Source organism: Calliphora vicina, chromosome 5 (genome assembly GCF_958450345.1).
Source record: "Calliphora vicina chromosome 5, idCalVici1.1, whole genome shotgun sequence".
Taxonomy (NCBI): domain Eukaryota; kingdom Metazoa; phylum Arthropoda; class Insecta; order Diptera; family Calliphoridae; genus Calliphora; species Calliphora vicina.
Genome location: NC_088784.1, coordinates 61,863,234 through 61,881,534, shown reverse-complemented (window position 1 = coordinate 61,881,534; position 18,301 = coordinate 61,863,234). Strand labels below are relative to the sequence as shown.

Sequence of the window (18,301 nt, the reverse complement as noted above, 5' to 3'; positions counted from 1 at the left end):
AAGTTTAAGTTTTGAATTTGACCTCATGGGCCCAATAAGGGCTCTTTAATCATATTTCTGTTTCTACCTGGAACGGTGATACATGTTTCATGATCTTCTATCGAGTTGTGACTGATAAACAGAATCAACAAGAAAAAACATAAACAACAATTGCTTCATTGTTAGCTGACTAAGACAAAACAAGTAATAATACTAAAGAATACAACTCTGAAAAAGATCGTAAACTTCGTCTAACTCAATCAAAGGAGAAACAGAAATAAGATTAAAGAAAGCTTTGATATAAGTCCTTTATTATATTTCTGTAAAACTGGTGAGTTAAATAGCTGATGTTTACAAGCGACACTTACATCGACACAAAAGAATGCTGATGAGGGGGTGGTGGCTAACCCTGAAAATACATTCCATTCTGCCGAGTATCTAAATATAACTTTTTCAGTATTCTTTAAAATTATGAAAATTTAATAAAATAAATTGTATTTCTAAGGAAAGCAATTTAATGAACTTGAGCCTAAATAATTAATAATAATATTAAATATACATATCGCTCATTTGCTGCAACAACGTCATAATTCAAAAAAAGTCGTTTCGAGAAAAACGGCTTTGAATGTTCTATGACATTTTACTATTTCTTAAATAAATTGTCAACAAATCATGCGATTTCAGAAATAAAACCTGATTTAAATAGTAGATATTAAATTCTTTTTTTAATCTGTATATAACCCAAATTATTACTTGTCAAATATACGAGAAAACATGAATTTAAATTTTGACGTTTACAACGAAAACACACTCTCATACCAAAAATAATTGACTTTTTTTAAAACTGATAAAACTATATCAAAGACTAAAGAACGGCGCATATTTTGTATTACTCAGTTCAAAACACCCGGATTTTGAGTAATGACGTTGTTGCAGCAAATGAGCGATATGTACATAGAATCTCCTAGCCATTTTTAATAATTCTTTTTTAAAAAATTTACATATCTAGTCAATGTACTTAGAGTTGCATTTTTTTCCACGCACAAATTTACCACTGAGTTTACTAAAAAAATTATAATTATTCTTACGTACAAAAATATTGGACAAAATGTCATACAATAATTAACTATGACCACAAAGAATTTATGAATAGGAGGAGGCTAGATAGAATTGTATTCCGTTATAGTTGAAGACCACATAACATAACGTTGAATTTTTTATGCTCGGCACTGTACGTATTAATACTTCGCTGCATGTTATTCAAAAATGTTAGACAGTATAATTTCATTTTAGTACCGTAATGGTATCGAGAGGTCTTTCAAACGAATGCTATTTCACACAGACTTTGTTTTATTTAAATTTAAAGATATGAAACGCTTAATACGGGGACCCCTCTGCTCTTTCAATTACATTTGAATGATTTTGGAAATTAGATGTATTTGCTGTTTTATTTGATAGATTTGTGTTAATATGATGAATATTCAATATGTTGATACAACTAAATGTCGTGATAGCCATATTGATGCTGTTATGAATGGAATTTGTTTCGTATTGCCTAAGAGCGTACACACAATTTCATGTCAGATATCGATTAGCGAGTTCCTTACTTATGTCAAAACTTAATTATTGTCTTGATGTTTATTCTGGGACCTTATCTGGCAATTTGACCATGTTCATGATCTGTTGTTGTCAGGGAATCCAAAAATAAGCAAATTTTAATGGATAGAAAGAAAATTATTATTAACTTGCAAAATGAAGGAAAAAATCTAACCGAAATCAAGGATATTGTAAAAAGACCACGCTCTTCCATTCAGTACGTTATTCAACAGTTCAAAAAAACCGGAACAATGGCAAATAAACAAAGAACTGATCATCCAAGAAAATTAGACCACCACTTAGAGAGAAGAATTGTACGATTTGTAGAAGGTAATCCAAAAATTGACGCATGTGTAATTAACGGTAAACCCCCAAACTGTAAGAAACGCTCTTAAACTAAATGGATACAATGGTCGAGTAAGCCGTGAGAAGCCTCTTGTTCGAAAAGTGAACATGAAAAAGAGATTGGATTACGCTATCGAGCATATTGATAAAGATTTTTTATTTTGGGATCGAGTTATTTTTAGCGATGAATGTAAATTTAATGTTTTTGGTTCTGATGGAAGAGAAATGTTATGAGAAATCCAAATGAATCCGAATCATTTGACGCTAACCGTAAAGCATGGAGGAGGTAACGTTATTGTTTGGGGTTGCATGGCTTCAACTGGGGTGGGAAATCTTATTTTTGTTGAAAACACGATGGATAAATATGCATACCTTAATATATTAAAAGAAAACTTAAAACAAAGTTCTGAAAAATTAGGCTTGGGACGTTTGTATTGCTTCCAACAAGACAACGATCCCAAACACACCTCTAGAGTAGTAAAGGAATGCCTTATTTATAATGTTCCTAAGCACTTAAATCGCTTAGCTCAGTCACCTGATCTCAACCCGATTGAGCATCTATGGAATCACTGGAAAGAAAGATTCGGCAGCACAATATAACGAGTAAAGATCAGCTAAAAGCCGTTATAATTGAAGAGTGGTATAAAATAGATTCCCTGACAACAACAAAGCTGCTCCATTCCATGCACAGCCATTAAAATGCTGCAATTGCTCAGAAAGGAGGACCTACCACATATTAAATTCAATTAAGATTAATATTGGGATTCCTTGCCTTAAAACGGTTAACTGTACGGAGACTTTTTTGGTGATACTTTTCGTACAATTATTGAATTTATGTAAATTTTTATGTTTTCAATGAAAATTTTTGTAGTTTTTTTTAGGTTGATTTCTAGTTTATAAGATTTTTTATAAAATGAATTAAAAAAAGGTTTAAATATGTATTGAAAAGTGACCATAAATTGCTAGTTTATATGATGAGTATGTCTGTACGGAGACTTAATTGATTCAGTGTATGTGTTCAGATTGCATTGATATGTTCACAAGAGTTATTCAGATTTACCGTACTTACAACTTTGCCAAATAATGTTAGTGAAAAATTAGGAGTCCCTGAAAATTACTCTAAAAAAAGTGAAAAACCATTTTTTTCTTCATATATTTTTTCAAAAAAAGTTATTTTTGGGGCAAAAATTTTAACAAAATATGTCTGGCGGACTCTTAGCTATATTATTGCAATATAAAGTTGAGCTGTATCAGCAAGTCTAAATTAGCTGTTGGCCAAAAACTGATGACACCATTTTTTGAGGGCCGACTGTGTTTTTCCAAAAGTCTTCATTTGTTTCATAGTGTAATTGGAGTATAAATTTTGTTTATTATACTATTTGAAATGTGTAGATTTAAGAATTGCTTATTACTATTTTAATTTATTTGAATTCAGTCAGAATAAAGCTATGAACAAGTTATTTTAATTTGGTCTTGTTATTTCATTAATCCTGCAAAGACTTGACACTAATACATATTGAAAATGATCATGGTTTGTATATAATAATTCGTTTGTTTTACTGTTTTTACCTCGAATGTTTTGTTATTCACTTTCTTTTAGAAAATAGAAAAGTTATGAAGAAAGCTGAAAATATTTAATTAGAGTAATCGCTTTACACTTGGTTTTTGCAACAAAGAAACAATCATATTCCGATTTCATCAGACATTTTAAAATCAAAGGCAAAATTATTATACCCTTCACCATGAGTGGCAAGGGTATATATAAGTTTGTCATTCCGTTTGTAATTTCCACATTTTTCATTTGCGATCCCATAAAGTACATATATTGTGGATCGTTATAGATAACGGAATCGATATAGCCATGTCCGTCTGTCCGTCTGTGTGTTGAAATCAACTTTCCGAAGCCCCTAAATAACTTACATATACGATTCATACATCAATATCTCCGAAATTCTTCCGGCTCGGTCGCTATTTAAAATCGGTTTACAAATGGCTGAGATATAAGGAAAAAACTAGGACAACCTCGATTTTTGACCTATGTATATCTGGATTACTAAGTCATTAATATAGACAATATGGATATCTAATGATAGATATTTCAAAGACCTTTGCAACGACTTATATAAGACCATAGTAAGTTGGACCTACAATGGGTCAAAATCGGAAAAAAATATTTTTTAAACCGAATTTTTTTTCATAAAAAATTTTTTTTTTGTCATAAATACTTTTTCCAAAAAAATTAATTAAAGAAATTTAAAAAAAAAAAATTTTGAAAAAACTTTTTTTAAAAAAAATTAAAAAACAATTTGGAAAAAAAAATTTTGTTAAAAAAATTTTAAAACATTAAAAAATATTTTGATTTTGTTTAATAAAAATATTAAAAAAAAATATTTTTAAGTATAATTTGGTGAAGGTAATTTGGTAATAAGATTCGGCACAGCCGAATATACTTGTTTTATGTAAAGTTTTTTTCTGCATTATTTAATTTAAATATGAATTCTTTATAAAATTATTTTTGTTTTAGATTAGATTACACTAAGATAGTAGCAGTCCTCAAAGAAGAAATAATGGCTTTATTGGTCAAAAGTCCTCCTGTCAAATGCATATTCATTGTACACGAGTGATTTTTCTACAAAACCCACAAGCGAGTGTAGAGCCGTCTCAACGGATGTGCCGTTCATGTAGGCATGCTAAGACAAAGAAAGTCGGGTAGAGGTCTTTTCAACACTTTATATCGTGCCGTCGAATTTCCTGTTAGAATGTTGCTAATATATCGCTAATTCCTAAAAAGGGAGAGGTTAACAAAGCAGGAATTACTGTCCAATAGCAATTTGTTCTTCAAAAGTATGGTAAACTACCAGCTATCATTTTGTTAAATATTTACATAACGACAGCCAGTATGGCTTTTATAGAGGGCGCTCTACGGGAGACTTCCTAGCATTTCTATCGGAAAAGTGGTGTCGTTCGTTTTGGCGAAAGTAAGTCGTTCGATAGTGCACGCAGAGAAAACAAATAACTGGGCATGGTTACTGTAACCATTTAAATAGTGTTACAAGATTTTTAACAATATTATAGTCACAGTAACTATTTACATGATTGTGGTAACCATATGGTTAATTTACGATTCACATGATTGTATCAACCATATATATGGTTACAGTAAACAAATATATGTTTGTGGCAACAATATTTATGATGAATAATTTTATCATAATATGTTGTTCTCAGATTATGATAAGCTTTAAGCCGAGAGCAACATAATATGATAAGTCCTTCATCATATGAATGGTTGTCACAAACATATATTTGTTTACTGTAACCATATATATGGTTGATACAATCATGTGAATCGTAAATTAACCATATGGTTACCACAATCATGTAAATGGTTACTGTGACTATAATATAGTTAACATTTTTCATTGAAATTGAGAACATTATACAAGGTGGCGCAAAAGTAATCCTCCTATCAGAAAATGCTATAAATTTTGCGATTGGCCCCTAATGTCAATTTTGTTTTGACATTTGTGTAGTAAACACATGCGAAATACACGTTAATAAACAATGTTACGCTACACTGCTCCAGAACGCGGAATATTGCTGACTATTTATTTGACCAATAATCGGTCGGTGACTTCATCAAAAATATTCATGAGTGATGAGGCCCATTTCCATCTTAGCGGGTACGTAAATAAGCAAAATTTACGCTTCTGGGGCACTGAAAATCCGCGTGTAACCCACGAAGAGCCATTATACCCGCTCAAAGTCACTGTATGGTGTGCTGTTTTCGCTGGAGGAGTCATCGGACCTTGTTTCTTCGAAGACGTCGCGGGCCAAACGGTTACTTGAATGGTGAGCGCTACAGAGCAGTGATCAACGAGTTCTTTTTGCCGCAACTTGATGAATTGGGATTGGAAAACATGTGGTTCCAACAGGACGGTGCAACGGCACACACTGCACGTGCCACAACCGATATGCTGAAGGATGCATTTCCCGGGCGCCTAATCTCCCGTTTTCGCGATTTGCACTGGCCAGCAAGATCGCCTGATTTGACCTCTCCAGACTTCTTTTTGTGTGCCTTTTTGAAGTCGCGGGTTTATGTCAACAAGCCTCAGACTCTTGCATCTCTTAAAGGCAATATCCGTCAAGAATGTGAGGACCTATCGCCGAAAGTTTTGGCCAAAGTGATGGAAAATGCCATAAAAAGGGCTCAAATGACAATCAACTGTGGCGGCGGCCATTTACCATCATATTCTCGACTTGATGTAAAAAAAATTAAAAGACCAAATAAAAATAATCCACAAGAAGAATCAAAGTTTTTAATTTTTTTTTTTTTTAATTACAGCCAAAAAACATCGGAAGTTTACTTTTGCGCCACCTTGTACATGATATTGAGAAAATTCCAAATGAAATTGAGAATTTCCATTTTAAATTGAGAAAATTCCTTGACCAACAACCATATCTTGGAATACCAAAGAGCTTTGGTGGAATGATGTTGTATGTTGTATAGCTCTATTGCAATCTCCAGTAGTTATACAAGACTTGGAATCGTTAATTAATTCTTGAAGATATAAAATCCTCTGCTCTCCTACATTAGAAGGATTTGTAGGTATGTTAATTTTTCACTTCACAATACTATTTCAATAGAGTTAAGCATTGGTGAATAGGGATTCAATCGTAAAACTGTTTCTGGAGAGTTGTCGAAAATTTCACGTAAACGACAGAACGAGTTCAGATAGCTGATTACCCAACTCTTGCTATCAACTCATCATTTGCGCTTTCGACAGTGAACGAGAGGTTCGCGACTATCCATTTGAATAATGTCGGGGCCATGGGAAATAGTTATCGAAAGAACTGTTCGGGATCCAACATGAGACCAACCCTGTTGAAATTGGTCTCTCCATCCAGACCACCACATATTTCCACATCTGATATAATCGTTAATTTTGTTTTTTTTTAATTTAAAATAATTTATATAATGTTTCTCAATTTTATTTAGAATTTTCCCAATTTCATTTGGAATTTTCTTAATTTCAATTGGAATTTTCCCAATTTCATTTGTAATTTTCTAAATTTCAATTTGTATTTCTCAATTTCATTAGGAATTTTCTCAATTTGATTTGGAATTTTCTCAATTTCAAATGGAAATTCTTAATTTCATTTGGAATTTTCTCAATTTAAAATGAAAATTCGCAATATCATTTGGAATTTTCTTAATTTCAAATGGAAATTCTTAATTTCATTTGGAATTTTCTCAATTTCAATGAAAAATGGTGTAGAAATGTATTCGATCAGAGCTTGTGTGCGTAAAAAAATAACAAAAATTGTTTTATATTTTTTAAATATTTTTTTATTTGTTCATTTTTTATATAGACGTTTTTTTTTTAATGTATAATACACAGTTTCATTAATTATATTAAAATAACTATAAAAATGTTTAATTGATTACAATAATAATATTCGGAGTTAAATATTAATTCCGACAAGTATATCGTTTTATTTCAAAAAATAAATTTTTGTTGACTTTGTTGACATTTGATTTGCATTTAAAAAAATAAGAATTAAATTAAAAAATAATAAATGAAATAAAAAAATAATAATAAATTGAAATAACTAATAATTACAAGCTATTTTACAAAGATCTTTGTGGATGATGATTATATTTTTAATAAAATTTATAATTCGTTTGATTTTTTAAACGTTATAATAACAATTCTTTGAAAAATACTCTTGAGTAATTGGACAAGAAAAATGTTTTATATTTTTTTGTTTTTTTGATTTTTAAGAAAAACTTAAACGTAAACTGGTGTGAAATGAGAAACAACAATTTTAAAATGATTTTTTCAGGTTTTTTTTTAAGTTTTACTTATAATTAAATAAAGTTATACACACTAAATTACGTTTAAGTCTAAAGCTAATTTTAATTATTTTTCACATTTATAGAAAAAAAGAGAAAAGTTTTATATAAATATATGTATGTATATTTTGTTAAGGAATGTTTATACTAATTTGTTAGTGTTTTTTGTTGTTGTTGTTGTGTGGTAGTAAGATATGATTTTGAATTGGGGATTTCAAAAAAGTTTTGAATGATTTTTTTATTATAAATTTATTTAGAAATAAGTAAAAAAAACATTATATTTACAAAAGACAAAATAATAAATGTAAAAAAGAAAAATAATAATTTATTGTTTTAAGCAGCAAGTGATAAATATAATGAAAACTTTAGGGGGATTTTCAATAAATTTTGTAAAGCAATATCACAATTAAGGTTATAGAAAATTAAAAACAGGCATAGGCAGGTAGTGTTAACAAAACAATGGAAATATGTACTTAAATCGTTGTAGGGGGGAAATTTGTTTAAAGTTTTTAATATATATTAACACTTGCCAACTGTCTAATTTATAATAAGAAATGTTTTGTTTTGTTTTCAGAAAAAGGCACTTTTTATGTAAACTAATGACTAACTGTATATGTATAAGTATATATTATGAAATTATGAAATATTTCATTATTAATAAAAATTATTTCATTTTTGTTATTAAGCGGCTTTTTCCTTTTACTTTCTTTTTGTAAGTTTTGTTTTAATTTTTTCTTCCTCTTGTTTTCTTTTAAGTTCTTTTTCGTTATAATTTAAAATAAAATTTTGAATTTTATTTTAATTATTTTCTTATTTTTCTTCTTATTATTAGGTATAGTTTATCTACATATTGTGTGTGTTTATATTCATTCATTCTTTCTTTCATTTTGTGAAAGGGTCCTAATTTATTGTCCAAAAAGATTTGATAATAATTTGCTTTTAGCTAACAATAAATTTTGCTACAAACATCATTACAATGGTGGCCAATATTATACTTTTAAAGTTGTTGCTGGTATTTGTGGTGGCACTTGACATATTGGAACGATCAGCGGTGGCTTCGTCATTGGGCTGATGGTCATCAAAGCCTAGAGTTGAAATAAAAGGTTGAACAAAAATATAAAAATTAATTATTATTGCATGTTATCTGTTTGAAAATTAGAAATATTTTTTACAAACTAATATTTAAAAGTGCTTAAAAAACATAATAATCGTTGTGTAAATAATTTGCAAATTTTTTGGAAAAATTATATGTTTATATAAAGGATTGTTTATCATAAGTAAAATTGAAAGTAAAGGATACAAAATAAAACGAATCATTAGATTTCCAGAAGTAATGCCAATTGAGATACCTGCACTCCATAGGAGATGTGTTAAAGGGCATTTCGAGCTGTCAGTTTCAATATAACTTATTTAAGCGGGAGTTTAACTCAAAAATAAAATTTCCAATTCCACAATTGGTGTCGTAGCGTTGTAAGATTTATGTCATAAATATTTTTCAAACTAAATTTTTCGAAACAAAAACAAAATATATTTAAATAAATTTACGACATACAATGATACAACGCTATTACAGTGACCAAACGTTGTTCAAAAAATTTTAAAAATGTTGAAATGGTTAAAGGAAACACATGCAACTATATTTTTTACTGTCCCTCATATGTCGTCGAGGAATACAGATTTCTGTCTTGAAGACGTGACAAACTGGTCAATTCCAACAATTGCTTGTATTGGCATGTTCGCTCATGTCTTTTCTTTTAATATTTAATTTCGATGTATTCAAAATGGGGGAAGGGCTGGGTAAAATATTTTGTATAGAAATCTTCCTTCGAATATTTTGTGTATAACTGTTCGTTTTATCATACATTTTTGTTTACAACTATTGTTTTATAGAATATTTTTTTATAAAAGTTTTTTCTATCGAATATTTTGAGTATAACTGCTTTTTTCTTCGAAAATTGTATGTGTAACCGTTTTTTCTATGACAGCTTTTTTTTAATAATACCTAGTTTTTTCTATAAAAAATTTTGCGTATAACAGTTTTTCTTCAGAAAATTTTGTTCGGACATTTTTGTTTTTTCTATAACTTTTTTGTTGTGTATAACAGTTTTTTCTATAAAAAATTTTCTGTATAACAGTTTATTCTACAGAAAATTTTGTGTATAACAGTTTCTTATAAGGAAAATGTTATGTTTATGTTCTTCTACAAAAAATGTTTTGTATAACACTTTGTTTTCGATAGAAAATTTTGTGTATAACTGTATTTCTACATACATTTTTGCGTATAACAGTTTTTTATATAAACAGTTTTCTGTATAAAAGTTTCTTATATAGAAACTTTTGTGTATAACAGTTTTTCAACAGACAAATTTGTGTTTTTACACAAGAAAATGTAGTTTTTTCTATAGAAAATTATATGTATAACAGTTTTTTATATAAAAAATTAGGTTATAAAATTTTTTTCTAAAGAATATGTTGTGTATAACAGTTTTTCTATAGAACATTTTATGTATAGCAGTTTTTTCTATCGAAAATGTTGTGTATAACAATATCTTCTACAGACAATGTTGTGTATAACATTAGGTCTGTTCATTTACTTTCCCAGTAAATACTTGCAACGAGAGAATAAAATCAAAATTTACAAAATTACTCTCTTAAAATCTCAAAAATAGTAAAAAGTAAATGAACGCTTTTCCAGTAACAATTGTTTTATACACACAATTTTCATATTTTATTCATTTTAAAATGTATAAATACTCACATTTTCTTAAATTTTATTGAAAATTCTTTTTTTTTTATATTTTTTCACCACAAAAATAAAATTGAAAATAAATAAACAATAACACAAAACATATGAAATATAAGCTGCTAACTATTACGAGTACAAAATAGAACTTGTAATAGTTTGCAACGAGAGATTATAACAGGTTTTTCTATAAAAATTTGTTTGTATAACAGTTTTTCTATACACAATTTTGGTGTAACAGTTTTTTCTAAAGAAAATGTTGTGTATAACAACTGTTTTTTTATAGAACATTTTATGTATAACAGTTTTCTACAGAAAATGTTGTGTATGACAATATCTTCTGTAGAAAATGTTGGGTATAACAGTTTTTTTCTATAAAAAATTGTCTGTATAACAGTTTATTCTACAGAAAATGTCGTGTATAACAATTTTTTCTATTGAAAAATATGTATAACAGTTTGTTTTCTATAGAAAATTTTATGTATAACAGTTTTTTATGTAGAAAATTTTGTGTATAATAATTTCTTCTATAGAAAATGTTGTGTATAACAGCTTTTACCATAAAATATTGTTTGTATAACAGTTTTTATACAGACAATTTGGGTATAAAAGTTTTTTCTAAAGAAAATGTTGTGTATAATAGCTTTTTCTATTGAAAATTGCTTGTGCAATAGTTTGAGGGTGAAAAAGATCTATTTGAATACTATTTTTCCATCTCTGATTACTGTTGATTATTGATGGCTGTAACGCCTAGCGTATGATTAATTTCAATTAAAAACTAAATTAATCATACGCAGTGGTTAAAGTATAAAAACGAATATTTTACTCCTTATTATGTATTGTGGTATGCATTTTAAGGCATCAGTTTAGTAGAATCCCACATTAAAAAAATCATAAAATTTAAATGTTTTTGTAATTTACAAAAGTGTAATAAACAGTTTTTCTTTTCCATAGAAAAATCATGCAAATAAAACCTTTAAAAATTAGTCAAAATTATAATGGAAATAATACAAATGAACATATTTCTATTTAAATATGATAAACAATCCAGTTGTGTTAAATAAATGTAACCAATAAATAAATAAATTATTATAAAATATACATATGCAAATAAATAATATAATAGAGATAATCTTGTTTTTACACTAAACCAAACGTTTTTGTAGTTTTTGCTTTAAATTTGAAAACAAACCAAAAAAATTAAATAAATTAAAATTAAAATAAAACGTACTTTTTTATGGTTTTTAAAGCGTTGCTTAATTGTTTGGCAAAAAAATGTATGGCAAAGTTGTTGGCAGCAGCTTTGTATTTTTTTTGTTATAGGAATTTAGGACTAAAGGTTAAACGTTCGCTTAGCGCGTTCAGCTGTACAATGTTGATATGGCGGACGCATATTTACACACGGGACACAAAACAATGGCCACACTTGCACAGTTTTGCAGTTGGATAGTTTTTATTGTGTTTTGAGTTCAAAATAAAATGTTGATGATGATGCATGATTGAGACGAAAATGTATTATTTTTTTCATTTGTTTGTTTTGTCGTTCGGTTTTTTGTTTGTTTTGGAAAATGAACAGCAAGTGTTATAACAAAAATGATGAAGATTTCATTATTTTTATCTTTCTTAGATTTAGTTAGTTTGTATTAGTTTTTGTTTCTCTTTATTTTTACAATAAATATCACGTTTCATTTGCTTTAAATTAGATACGATTTCAAGTCATATTTCTAGTTGTTGTTGTTATGTTAAACTTTAAAACCAAGAACGTGCTATATTCCACATCCAGCCAGTCGGTACAAATCGTCGTTCATTATTTACATCTCTTTTATTAACATCTGGTGTTGTGGTTTTTGAATTACAGTCATATATAAATTTTTAAAAATTTTGTGTGTTTCAAATTCGTTTTAGAGTGTTTTTTTTGGGGGGAATTCGTTTAAAGTCGTATTTGGTTTTTAAATAAATAAAAAAAAGAAAATAAAATTGTTTTAAAATAAAATTAATTTAAAATCACATTGAAATTTGTGCCAATAGCAAGAATAATGAAAGGAATTAACAAAACAAACTAATATTCAATTAAAAACGTGCGGCGGGCATTTTGTTTTTATTTGTCTACTCTCTAATTCATACTTTACACACTCAATTACATTAAGAGAGATAGAGAGTGAACATAAAAGGAAACTCTATAAGAAGTACAAAGATACAAACAATAACAGAGAACTGTTAAGTGTAAAAGTGAGAAAAGTAAAAAACAGGAAAATATCCCTGTTTGCTTGACTAACTAACACTAGCACATGTAAGCAATATAAACAAAACAGAGAGAGAGCAGAAAGTGTGATTAAGATAAAAGAGAGAGAGAGATAGAGGGTATAGGATTTTTCAACTAAATACTATACACTACACTTAAAGAATTTCTAGTTATTGTTTACGTTTTGTTTTTACGTTGTAGTTGGCGAAGCTTTGTATGTATTGTTTTGTGAGATGTGTGTGGTGTTTTATGTTTTATTTATAGTTTTTCATTTCTGTTTGTTTATGTGTATATTTGTGTATGAAGTTATCTATTTATCCACGTTTTCGTACGCCTGTAAATATGCAGTTTATAAAATAAAAAAAAATAAATATTTGTATTACAAATTTATTAAAGCTTGGTTTACTTTATCATTATTAACGTTTTTGTTTACTAATAACACACAAACATGCAGTTTTGTTTTTTTTATAATAAATTAAATTTCGTATTTAATAAAAATAACAAAGAAAGGTTCAATTTAATGCACAAACATAAGTGTTAAGCTACGTTCACATGGTTGAAATATTTGACAAAAAATTCGTAATCATTGTTTTCAAATAAAAATAACGTCAAACGTAATATAATAATGAACTTCTACTGTCATGCTTTTTTGCATTAAATATTTCAACAATGTGAACGAATCTTATTTTTATTTAAAACAGGTTAGTTTTAGTGTTGTTCTTGTTAAATTAATAAATAATTTTTGGTGTATGAGAAATTATTTTAAATGTCACAAATTATGTGATAATTATGATATTCAGTTGTTAATTTTGATAAACAAAAGTATTGTGCAAAAGACAATATTGCAATAATTTAACAAAAAATTATGAAAATTGGTGAAAAAATACATATTTGTAAAAAATGTTGTATAAAAAAAAAATTTGTAAACAAAAATTTGGTTAAAAATAGGCGAGGCCCACAAAGCCATTCAATACACAGATTAGTAACAAATTACACTGGGCTACAAATAAAAAAATGTGGAATAACATTTAGAAAATTTCAACCACGCCCACTTAATATAATGTTGAAAGTGGGCGTGTTTAAAAAGTTCAAATTTATATTTTTATAACATTTATATTGAGTAAGGTAAGGGACCGAATAAGCATTTAAACTATGTCACTTATTAAGTATTTTAACGCTGTAGCACAGTGTAATGTTTTAAATGTTTGTATTTAATTTATGTTAAATAAATTTCTTATATGAACCTTTCTTATAATTAAAATCAAATAACAAATATAATAGACTTAAAACGTGCATAATTAAATTCATTACAAAAAATTCATGCAAATTTTGATTTATGTGTTGAAAGTGTAACCAATTTGTCAAGAAAATATTTTAAAACATGCATATTTTTTTTATTTTTTTTTTTGGTTTAAGAAATAATATTTTTTCAAGTGTATGTATAACAGTTTAAAACGGCCAAAAAAACACATAGTCATGTGTAAATTTTGATATCAACGATAACAGAAAAATGGTGGAGAACGCAACATTTAGTAACACAAAAGGAAAGAGGTGATTTGGTAAACTACAACATACTTTTAAATAATAACAACAATAAATAATACGTTTCTTTTTTAAATAAAAAAAGGATAATACAACAAATATTCAAATACGCATAAAAGGAATATAATGCAACAAAACTACGTTCAGGTTTAGTGTAAAAATAAAATGATAAAAATTCAGATAAACTAAATAAAAGGTAGGAGAATAAAACATACATACAATAATTCTTTTTTCTTTTTTTTTAAATTGCAACAAATGTTAAATAAACTAAATAGGTATTTAAATAATAAAAAAATAGAACTAAATAAAAGGAGTGCTACGAAAGAAAATGTTTTGTTTGTTAGCAGTAAATATGGTTTTTTTTATATACAAACTACTAACTACCGGTTTTAAATATTAGTTCATATTAATTACATAGTTAAAGGTTTTTAGGCAAATTACTTAGTTTTAATGTTAGTTACTTTTATTAGTTTTTTTTTTATTGTTGTTGTGTTAAATATTTATAGTTAAATGTATAAGTATTCTTTTTTAATATATGTAAATGTATAAAATATTCAATTCAGATTAGTGAAACCGACCAGAGTTGACCAAAAATATATTTAGTTTGTATTTTTGTTTTTATTTTTGGTTTTCTTTAACTGTAAATATTATAAAATATAAAATTAGTTCATTATTTTGCTTAGCTCAGAATGTTATTTTTAACATTGTGTAAATTAACTTTTTAAAAAATTGTTTTGGAATTGGGCATGGTATGCTAGATTATGTATTTATAGGTGGTTAAAATTAATTGTTATTATTAACCCTTGATTTAATTAATTATTATTTTTTTTTAGTGTATAACTTAAGTTTAGCAACAAATTGTGTATTAAAAAAAACAGAAAGACAGAAAAAAAACATGATTTATGTGTATAACGGTTATAACAGTTTGATTTTATGTTGTATGACAAAGTTAATTAAAATTACAGCATACTTTAGGGGCGCTACAAAATGGAAAAATTCTATAAACATTAACGGTATTCAAGGTTGGAGGGTAAACGTTTTTTATTTATATGAAGTTTTAAGCTTTAGAAAGACTGTTGTTGAATCAAGGTACGTTCAAATTGATCATATATTTGATGAAACAAATGTAACTACTATTTTCAACACATGTTTATTTGATATTATTAGTTTATAATGATCTTATATTGTGATATTTTCTGAAGATTGTTTAAAGAAATTAATATTGGTTCAATGGAAATAGAAATCACAGATGCCAAATCTTATTGGAAAATTCTTTATCTTTAATTTTTGAAATATTCAACATATTTTTTCAATTTTAATTGAACTTAACATATTTTATGCCTCTTAAACAAGAAATAACAAACTCCTGAAGTACGATAGGATTTTATTAAGTTATAGGTTTTTTAAAGTGAATTTGCAATACAAAATTAGGAAATCTCTCACTTTTGAGGTCATACCTTTTTTTGTTAAATACAGATAAGCAATTTAAAAGAGTTGAACAAAAAAAGTGATGAAATTTTGTCTCTTTTCAAATGTCAAAATCGATTTTATTTCCATATCGAATAAGTTTGAAGATTTCTTTATTCAGGCAATACTTTCTGTTATAATAACTATTAAATTAACAATGAAATGTTTAGGGACGGATTTTTTTGCAAAAAACTTCCTTATTGAAATTTAGCATTCAATATGTAAGTTCATTTTATAAAAATAGACAAACATTTATTTTATTATTTTTTAAGATATTCTTATCCCTTATTAGCATTACATATAGACCAAAGGTTCGAAATAATTAATCCTTAATTCAAATTGTTTTCTTTTAACCATTACAGAATTCATTCCCAGCCATAATTCTTTAGTACTTCAAACATATTGAAATCATTCCTTTGAGAATTTATGGCATATTGAATCGTTCAAGTTTTATTTAATTCAAAACTATTACAAAAAGGTTTTTTTTTAATTAATTTTGTAAAGAATAAAAAGCAAAACTGAGTGAAAAAAATAAATATTTTTATTCAATTTTCATTTGATTTGATTAACAAAAATTGGGCCATTCAAAGGTTGAATGGATTATATTATGAATTAATTTAACAATGGATGTATTCTATTCAAATAAAAGCCTTTGAATGAACCTATTTTTATTGGAATTCAAGTTATAAGCAAGTGTAATTCAAGCCTTGAATCAATAGCATTCTCCAATAAAAAGGATACATAAATTCAACATTATTTTTTAGTTTGAATAATATTTTAAGTTCTCAAATATTTTTCATGTCAAATTCCAACAAAATGTTCAATTGTTTGAATTTTTGGAGCTGTAATGCTTATTGGGAAGCTAAAGAATTTTTTATATTGGGAATGGTAACATAAAATGAATTGCTGAAATGTTAATTCTGAATTAAGATTTTAGTGAATTAAAATTAAATTGAATTAATTAATTCGAGGCACTGGTATAGACAACATTTTGGTTAATTTATAATTATATTTAAATATTATTTTAAATTTATTTGACATGCTTTAAGTTATTGTTATTTAGTTATTGCATATAAATAATGAATTAATTAGATGATACTTACCCAATGTTGAAATAATGATTTTTTTTTGGACAAAAATAAAAATATTTACAGAAATTTCGAACCAAAACCTTGAAATAATTGATGATTTTTTGAAACATTTTCTGACAATGAACAAATGTTAGAAGATTTTTTTTAAATATGCAGTGAAAATGCAGCTGTTAAATTTAAACGAAACTTTGTTAGTAAAACACAAATTGTTGAATAGTTTAATTGGAATCCTCTTACAAATGCTTTATATTAATTTTTATAATGAATTTCACATGAAATTATTATTTTTTATGAAACTTACTAACGTTTTCCATTATATCCTTCACCACCTGGCTAAAAAATTTAATTAAGAGCAAATATTCAGGTTTGCTATTAAATTCAAAATGATTTGAAATCAAATCTGTCGTCAAAAGTCAAAGGTCTGATAAATGTTTGAGTGTTTTATGACCCAATAAACACCAAAGCCCCAAAAATTTAAGTACTTGACCATTTGGTTGGAATTTGACTTAAATGCAAATGTAATTATGCTTTAAACTTGAAAAATATTTAAAAAAATTTTATATTTTTCTTTTTTTTTACTTTTTATAAAGTGTAATACAACTGTAATTCAATTGCTTAACTATAATTCAAGGCTTGAATTACACTTGCTTTCAACTTGAATTCCAGTAAAAATGCTAATTGTGGAATATTTCCCATCATATATTCAGGCTTAATATCTAATTGGGTATGATTAAACATTTAAGAATGACCTTTCTTAACAAAAAAGAGAATTTATTCTCAATTTTAGTAATACCATTATTTCGAAATTATTCTGAAACTTTATTCTCAAATGTATTTCAAAAATGAATTAATGGAATTTTTTTCAAACCTACATTTGAGACCACAACTTAATATAAATTCACTGTATGTATCAAAAGTTATTTGATAATACGTCACACAGCATTTTGTCAAAGCCTAAAGAAGTTAGATTCGTTTGGAATGTACTTGTTTTGAAGATTTACCTTGTTCTAATTGAGAAAAATGTTGAGAAAACATAGTCAAACGCAAGCAAAATTGTATTTATCTTCAAAGTGAGTATTTTGAAAATAATAAAACTAATTTCAATGTTTTTATTAGCTTTCTTCAAAACATAAGTAGTAAACCATGTATTTTGCAATAGTACTGAATTTAACACCCCTGGGCTTAATGTTTGTTTACTTTGGTTGTTGTTGTTATAAAGTGTTTCTCCATTTTGGTTTTTAACGCGTGTGTGTGGTTGTGAGAGTGACCGAGGAGAGTAAAATTGGTGTTGTAATACACGTGTGAATGTTTTGTTATTGTTTTTTGTTTGTTTACAATGGAATGTTTAGGTGTTTGTTTTTGTGTTTTTGTTTTGCTTTGTCGTCCTTTGACTTGGTGTAATTGTAATTGCTGTGTATTTGGTATTTTTGCTGGCGTGT

At 27.1% G+C, this 18,301-nt stretch overlaps 1 protein-coding gene across 4 annotated transcripts in view; it reads right to left on the bottom strand.

Annotated features, from left to right (window-relative positions):
• Positions 1-7,244: 7,244 nt before the first annotated feature.
• Positions 7,245-18,301, bottom strand: part of Mmp1 (Matrix metalloproteinase 1) — a 47,551-nt gene continuing 36,494 nt past the window's right edge. For 2 of the 4 annotated variants that reach the window (XM_065514471.1, XM_065514470.1), the window contains exon 6: positions 7,245-8,862. In XM_065514471.1, coding sequence (XP_065370543.1) covers positions 8,717-8,862 — 146 coding nt within the window. In that variant the 3' untranslated portion in view covers positions 7,245-8,716. Of the gene's footprint in view, positions 8,863-12,026; positions 12,353-13,039; positions 13,097-18,301 lie in introns of those variants that run through there. The other 2 variants (XM_065514472.1, XM_065514473.1) reach the window with 2 other exon arrangements.